General features: G+C 39.3%; 1 protein-coding gene across 1 annotated transcript in view; it reads left to right on the forward strand.

Annotated features, from left to right (window-relative positions):
- The window catches only part of map3k10 (mitogen-activated protein kinase kinase kinase 10), a 30939-nt gene that overhangs the window by 15061 nt on the left and 7718 nt on the right, over positions 1–8160 (forward strand). Inside the window, 3 exon segments of the mRNA XM_035680677.1 lie at positions 4479–4659; positions 5771–6030; positions 7471–7487. Of these exon segments, the coding sequence (XP_035536570.1) occupies positions 4479–4659; positions 5771–6030; positions 7471–7487 (458 nt within the window).

Raw genomic sequence — 8160 nt, forward strand, 5'->3', positions numbered from 1 at the left:
TTAGTCTCGGCCTGTGACCTCTGCCCTTGTTACCATAACAACAAGTTAACAACACAGCAGACTGAACTGATCCTCAGCCAAGACAACACGACACAAACAATATGAGTTAAACCGGTCGAGCCTTGTGTGTCTTTCACTGTTTATGTAACATTAGTGACATTCATACAGAGAAGATTTGTATTTGTGAAGCACTTTGTGACTGTGGCTCATAGAAAGAAAGCAGGATGTAGCACTCTTTCACTCTTTCTGCGTGATTTGATCTCCCAGTTGTGTATCTTTGTCATTAGCTTCAGTTACTTTTCACCTGACAGATAAAAAAAACAAGAAAGCCGCTTTAGTTCTGACAGGTTGAACCACCTGCAGTCAGCTGATCAGACCAGATCTGCTCAGATGATCACGCCCAAACCTCTGACGGCTGATTGGTCGCTCTCACATTACATTAGTTTATTTAAGGCGAGGCAGCGCAGAGAGACAATAACAGTTTGGCTAGACCAGCCAATGTTCAGATAAAGTGTTTTGTAATTATTTTGTAGTTTAATAAAAATCTAAAAATAATCATAGAAAGCAACTACAAATTGTTTTATTCTTTTGTAATTTTTTTTTACTTTTGTGGCTATAAACTAAATAAAATAACAACTATTAACAATCATTTACAGAGGGTTTTTAAATAGATTCATATTATTTGTGCTATCTTGACCTTAAAACACAATTTTATTAGTTTAGTTCGTATTAATCATATAATGTTTTGTTTTAATTGGATGAAAAATAAAGTATTTAACCCTTTAATTGGTCCTTACATTGCAATCCCAATCAATTGTTTACTCTATTAACGGTCTAATCTTTTATTTTAAGTGCTGACTTAACGTTATCTTCTGTTCTCTGCTGAAACCGGCAGGGAGTTTTCCAGATTAGAGCCAAACACGTTGCATTGCTTGTTTAAGGTGTTGTGAACTTCACTGTAAGTGTCTCTGACAGAAATACCATCACTCCGGTTTGCATTCGTCAGTGGTGAAATATCTGAGTGGGCTGGAGGATAATGTGTCACCTGCACTTACTAACCAGTCTGGAGATCATTAGTCAGGTTAGAGCCGGGCTGGTTACTCCTCCACCGGTGTTTGGACAGTGACTCAGTGGCATTTCTCAACACTTAGCCAGGGTTCAGGGTCCAAGGATGGAGGAGAGAACGGCAGCAGTTTAAAGGTTAAATCAACACAGGAAGAAAAGTGCCACTGCTGCTCTCTGTGGGATGAAAATTTGACACTCTGGCCACTCCCCAATCAGCAGGTGTTTTTGACGACTTATCACTAATGCTCGGCTGTAATGGCGGTTTCTGGGTTGTGTCCAGAACTGCAGCGTGCTATAAAGTTTCATACTGTGTGTCCCATCTCAGTCCTCCTCCAAGTCTGCAACTCAAACTAGTGCATACCCATATAGTCCTTTATAGGTTTATTATACAATGTTGTTGCTCCTTCAAAACAGACCAGGAGCCTTTTATACCTTTTTCTATGGATTATCATGAAGTTTGAGACATTTATTCTCCCCACAGGATGATATTAATGATCATCTGATGCTTCCTTTTAGCCCCACCATAAGACCAAAGTTCAGTTTGTCCTATACTTTGGCTCAGAAATGTATTTGATTTATAGGGATCCTTTGAATATTGATTGACGATGAAGACTTTATTAATTTCAAACCTAAAAATAAAAAATATACCTGAAGACAAAATCCTCTCAAATTGGGGGTCTGTGGTCTAATTTGCATCTAATGTGAGGCTCCTTGACATGAAAAAGTTTGTGAGCCCCTGAGCTAGGTGACCTTTATTGAGTGGCTCTCTGTAGGTTATAGCACAGGTCATTGATAAGATAAAGATTGATATTGGCTTTGCACAGAAAAGGATCTCACTGGAGGACGTAGAAAGAAATAGAAGACAAAGGAGAAACCATACTGTATCCAGTTCAAGCTCTCATTTTATATTATAACAGACTGATATTTCCTATAATGCAGGTTGCTATGGGAGCCTTTGTAGTAACCAGGGAGCTCGACAGCAGCATTTCTTGCTTTCTTCTCATTCGTACTCTATTTTGAGATAACATTTCCAGCAGCGCAATGTTTGTGTAAAAGCCACATTATCCTTGAGGACTTTTTTTTTTTTCTTCTTCGCTGTGATAAAATGTGCTGTGATGCTTCCGACACCCTCGCGGGTGTTATCTGTGTCTTGCTGCACTTCAGGTTTCTGTGCTGCCAGCCGAGTACAAACATGTTGATCTTTGTGTTTGACGTATGGATGAAACGCCGGCGGTAGTGAAAACCTGTGGCCGAATGAATGAACATGCGCAGGTGGTGCTAGCAAAGCTGCACTGAGACGTTCTCGAGGTGTGAAAGTAACACGACGATGGTATAATTACATGACGGGGAGAGCGGGAGCAGGTGGAAGTGCTGCTTCACTCACACGTTCAGTTTCTGTAAACGTGCCTCCATTCAGTTTCTATCTCTCTTTTTCTGTCCTCACTGTTTCCACCCCACCCTCCACCCTGAAGGTCTCATGTCCTTTTCCCCCTGTATAGATGTGCTCCATATTCATGCACACAAACCAAACCAGGAAAGGTGGACTGTGCAGAGGTCACACCCATCTAAGCATGCAAAGTCCTCTCGATCTTTTCTGAGTCTGTCTCAGAGCAAAGCTTTTGCTTTTCAGAGACAGAGAGAGAGAGAGAGAGAGGTAGCCTGAGGAGACAGCTGTCCCTCACAGAGATGACAGTATCAGAATAGAAAAGACGTCTGGGGACAATGTTTGAAACACTTCTTCCCTTTAGTAATGCCACTTTATGTTAATACTTCACTGCATTTTAAAGAAATTTTTTTTTTTTTATTCTGCTACATTTATCTGATTACCTTATAGAACAGTTGTCTCAACCTGGTATTGGGTCCGTAGCTGGTTTTGTCATCTCATAGAAGGACCACTTCAACATTCAATTACAACAATAAAGCCCAGTAGTCTGTCTAGTCTTTCTTTTCTAGTCACTCAGTTTATATATATATATATAATATTTCCATTACTGACATCATACTTAACCAAAAAATGCAAACAGCAGTTTCTGTTTATTTTATATAATCGGCTCTTTTCTTATCAACCCTTTACATGTATTTGTACCTTACTTAGTAATAGAGTATTTTAACAGTGTTGTGTTGCTACTTTTACTCGAGTACAGAATGTGAATACTTCTTTCTGACTGTGGAAATATCTACAGACTGGCCTGAGATCAATTCTTTATCTCTGAAACTGGTCTCCTAGCGAGCTTGTGGACAGAGCGGCGCACAGAGAGGCACACCTTTATCACGTGAAAGCTTGTGTGTGTGTGTGTGTGTGTGTGTGTGTGTGCATGTGTGTAAACAAAGACGCCGCTGTGTGTGTGTGTAGCCTCTCTCCACCACCCTTTGCATAAGCCTGAGATAAGTGAGAAAGGGAGAAAGCAACCCCCACCTGCCTCCCAGTGCCTGTGAACTGTGTACACTCCAAATATTTCCATAGCCAGCCCTCACACGGAAATGAAGGAGGAAGTCATAGCAGGGAGACAGAGAGACAGGTTTATTCTAACATTAATGAGGATACTGTTTAAATTAAAATGTCTGTCACTGTATGGACGATATATACACACACACTGCAGACTGCTGGATCAGAGAAACTTGGACAGCACACTAGTCAGACCACACCTGTATTGTAAACATGAGTTTGTTTCTGAACACCTGTACACCTTTTACATTTAGTTTTTTACCTTGTGACACAGTTTTACATCTTTGTAGTATTAAACCAGATCAGAAACTGGACTAAAATAATTTTAAAAACTACTTAAATTGACTAAAATCAACAAGATTATGAAGTCACATTTTGATGATTTGCCAGTTTATTCGAGTGTCAATGAATGCTCTTATATTGTGTATATATTGGTTTTATTTTTGTGTTATTCTATGAATTTAATTATCTTTTTTTATGTGTGCAGCATGAAGGAACTCCTAACTTTAATTTCATTATACAACATTGTGTATTTACTTGATTACTTTCTCGATAAATTTATGAATTCTTAAAAGATGAGGTCTTCAAAATACCCATTTTTTGTTCGACTAACCAAAAAAATTAAATTTATTATAATCAAGAACAAAGAAAACCAGCAACTATTCACGTTTAAGAAAGTGAAGCCAGTAAATATTTCACACTTTAGTATAAAAAGCACTTTAAAGTGAGAATACTTCAGTTTTGTTGTATAAAACTAGCCACACATTTGCAGTCACAACAGGATTTTTACAGTAATAACTCATGACTCGTTGAGCTCTCTCTGCTGTTTGACCTCTTGTCACAGAGCATTTACAGATCTAAACGTCACAGAAGCAGTTTTTGTTTTGAATGTTGCTGTCTGATGAGCGCTCTGTGTACAGCACTGTCATCTTTTAACACAAACTGTTGTGTGTATCCCTGTCCTCAGTCCTCATCCTGGAGCCGGTGGAGCGGGACGATTTGTGCGGGAAAGTCCTGAAGATCACAGACTTCGGTCTGGCCAGAGAGTGGCACCAGACCACCAAGATGAGTGCAGCGGGGACGTATGCCTGGATGGCCCCGGAGGTCATCAAGCTCTCGCTCTTCTCCAAGAGCAGCGATGTGTGGAGGTACTGCACTGCGTGTTTCACCTCATTCCCCCGATTTATACAGTGACAGACTTCTTCAGGACAACTGGAGGTATAGGAAGAGGAATATCAGACAGTTTTGTGACATTGCTTTGAGTGACCTTCAGTTTAACTGAGGGGTTTTAAAAATAGATTCAAGAATAGATGCATTAGAGGTTGTACAACTTGATTTTATAGTCCAGTAAAGTCAGATTAAATCTTATTACTTTATTATTAAAAGTGTTTCCACCGCCTTGTTTAATTGATTTCAAGGGAAACCCGATTGAATCTGACCACGGATTGTCTCATGTGTTTATCTAGGTCATATAGAGGCATCAGTATTAAATTGAGTGTTTCATAACCAGTCAAAAACTCCTTGTAGTTACAAAAATGCAATATAAATATACTCCATTGCAGATTAAAGTCCTGCATTTAAAATGTCACTTACGCAAACAATATTTGAAATTAGATTATTCATTAATGTGTAAGCAGCATTTTACTGTTGTAGTTTGTCAAGATGGAGCCAGTTTTAAATCAAGTTGGGTAATTTATTCTGTAATATTTTATAAGCTCATCATATTTTTTGTTTATAAAACTTTAATATGTTAAGTAACTACAGTTGTTAGATAGATGTAGTGGAATAAAAAGTACAACATTTCTCTCAGATACAGAAGTATGAAATATAAATACTTAAGTAAACTAAAAGTGTACTTAAGTACAATACTTGAGTAAACGTACTTATTTATTGTCCACCGCTGGCGTGTACGTTTTGTCGTTTATGTTAACTTTGCATCCTGAATATGTTGCATCACAGACAAATAATTCAGTTTTCAGTTAGTGGAGATTTCCAGGGCCTTCATCAGCATCTTCTGTCCTTCATCAGGAGGTAGACTGTGCTTGGATGTCATGGAGATGCTTCCCTGGTGTCCTTTCTGCAGCAGTCATGGGTTCAAGTCCAACCTGTGGCCCTTTGCTGTGTGTCATCCCCCTCTCTCTTTCTCTCTCTTTCTCTCCCCCCTTTGTCTTCAGCTGTCGTATCTAATAAAGACAAAAACAACCTTTAACATTTTCCCTGTCTGTCCTCTCTCTGTGTTTCTCTCTCTGTGTGTCACAGTTTCGGTGTGTTACTGTGGGAGCTGTTGACCGGTGAGGTTCCCTACCGGGAGATAGATGCTCTGGCAGTGGCTTACGGTGTTGCCATGAACAAGCTAACACTTCCTGTCCCCTCAACGTGCCCTGAACCTTTCGCTCAGCTGCTGGCAGGTAAGCAGCCCAAACACCTGGACACTTTTGAGTGGTTATTAAATCCAAGAATACAGATTTGTGATTTTCAAGAAAGAACAAACGTCTCACTGTGAAAACAGTTTGACAGATGTTTGTTTTTTCATCGTACGACTTCCTCCTACATCTCTGTTGTTGTATTCATTCACGGTTGGCAGGTTTAGTTTTATGTCTTTGTGCTTTTTCTTTTAGGACTGTACATCAGTTATCAAATACAAACTTAAGCATGTCACTGATTGAAACTCACTTGTGGTTACTTTAAATGTACAATATGTAAGCGTGGGATCATGGGAGTTGTCATTGTTAGCATTCCTTCAGGGTTCATGAGGTTTTTACCGGGAGCTGAATTATTCACAGGTCTCCTTCTCTCCAGAACAAACAGATGAGGTGACAAAACTAGTAAAAACACCAAATACAGCAATTTAAAAAACTTAAAAAACAGTGTTTCTCCGACACTGTTCAGTGCACAGAAGACCACCTTGGAGCCGAGCTGCTTCTAACGTCAGCTCATCTTGTTTCTCTTATAACTTAAATGACTAAAATCCTTCATCCAGTTAAATATATATATAGTTAAAAATGCCGAAAATCTGTATGTAAAAGTGTATTATAAAAATGTCAATTTATGACAAACACAACGACTGCACTATTGACAGGTGACTGATTAAAACGCACCTTACCTGAATAAAATGAGAGATTTCTCTGGGATTGAACATTGTTGGAAACATTTGGGATAATTTAACACAAAACAACAAACTTTATAACACAGGTTTAGTGTTTATAGTCATTTTGATGTTACATATTATAGGTTTGAGATAGCTGGAGGTTTTGAGGTCACTGATGAGTAGTTTTTTATTCTCAGATGAACACTAAAGAGTTAAAACGGTTGAAGTCTGAACAGTTTCATTAAGTTGCTTTTTATACATCCGCGTGCAGTCCTGCGCCTGAGCTCCCCTGGGCCGGATTTCTCCTTTTCACCTTGCAAATAATCCAGGCAGCGCTCTGTTAACAGTGGTAGAGTATTAACCGGCTCTTGTTTCACAGTTCAGGTCATCTCTGTTTAAACACACGCACCTGCCATATATCCAAATTGCTTTAATGTGCTTATTCCCCAAGGTCATTTCTTCTTGGATGTGTGAACTGCAGGTTTTTTACATCTAGTAAAAAAAAGAAAGAGGTAGTTGTTTCTTAAAACTGTCAGCAAACTTCAGTCACCTCCCTCCACTTCCCTCCCACTCTGCTCCTAAAGCTCTTCCTCCTCATCCCTCCTCTCACTCCACTTCTTCTTATCCATGTTCATCCGTTAATCTCTCCTTTTTCATGCCTCGCTGCTCTGTTTACTCCTGTCATCATCTCACTTTCATCTCCTCTCCCTCCAACTTCATCCACACTCTTTATGCTAATTTTAGGTTACCTAATAAATAAACTGTACCTGCTATAAACTGAGAAACAGCTCTCTGGTTGCGCTCAACAAAATGTACTTTAGCATGAATTGTATTCTTTTTAGTAGATGGTTGGTTTAATCATGTTGTGGAGATCGTGCTGATCAGCGTGTGGCTCAGCAGATTATTGTAGGTGTGCACCATGTTTCTGCAACACTGTCAGTCAGGGTTTGGCTCGTGACGGTTGCCATATGCTGTCCCATCTTGCTCGCTTCCACTTTCTCATGTTGCCTTCTCTACTGCCAGAAATAGAAAAAAAGGAATATATCCAGACCAAAAATTAATGGTTCAGTCTAACTACACAACAAGATGTTTGTATGCTTTGACCTGTGTTTTAGGAATGAATGTCGATGAAAGGAAAAGTCTTCTGCTAACGAACCCTGCTGCAGCTGTCTTGTGCTATAGAGCTCCATTGTTGTCCAAAAAATATTAGAAACACATCAATGAGCCACATTGTTCCACTGGGTGATGTTCCTTCATTACCACGAACACACACACTGTAGTTTATTTAGAGTCGATCCCACGTACACCGCCCCTGCTGCCTTAAATATTCACTAGAGCACCAAATGTGTATCCATCCACCACTGAAAATAGTCCCAAACAAATCCACTATTTACTCCTGATTGAGTAACATTTGCTAAAAATGACAGTGCTCAGGTTTTTTAGGAAATTATTTAGCCTTTTTTTTAAACTTGAACTATAATTTTTTTTTTTTTTTTTAAAGATTTGTATCTTCAGTAGGAGCCATGTATAGTTTCATGTAGCTGGTCAGGTGACGTGTTGC

This window comes from Morone saxatilis, unplaced genomic scaffold, assembly GCF_004916995.1.
Source record: "Morone saxatilis isolate NCDOM2014 unplaced genomic scaffold, NCSU_SB_2.0 Contig8, whole genome shotgun sequence".
Taxonomy (NCBI): Eukaryota; Metazoa; Chordata; class Actinopteri; family Moronidae; genus Morone; species Morone saxatilis.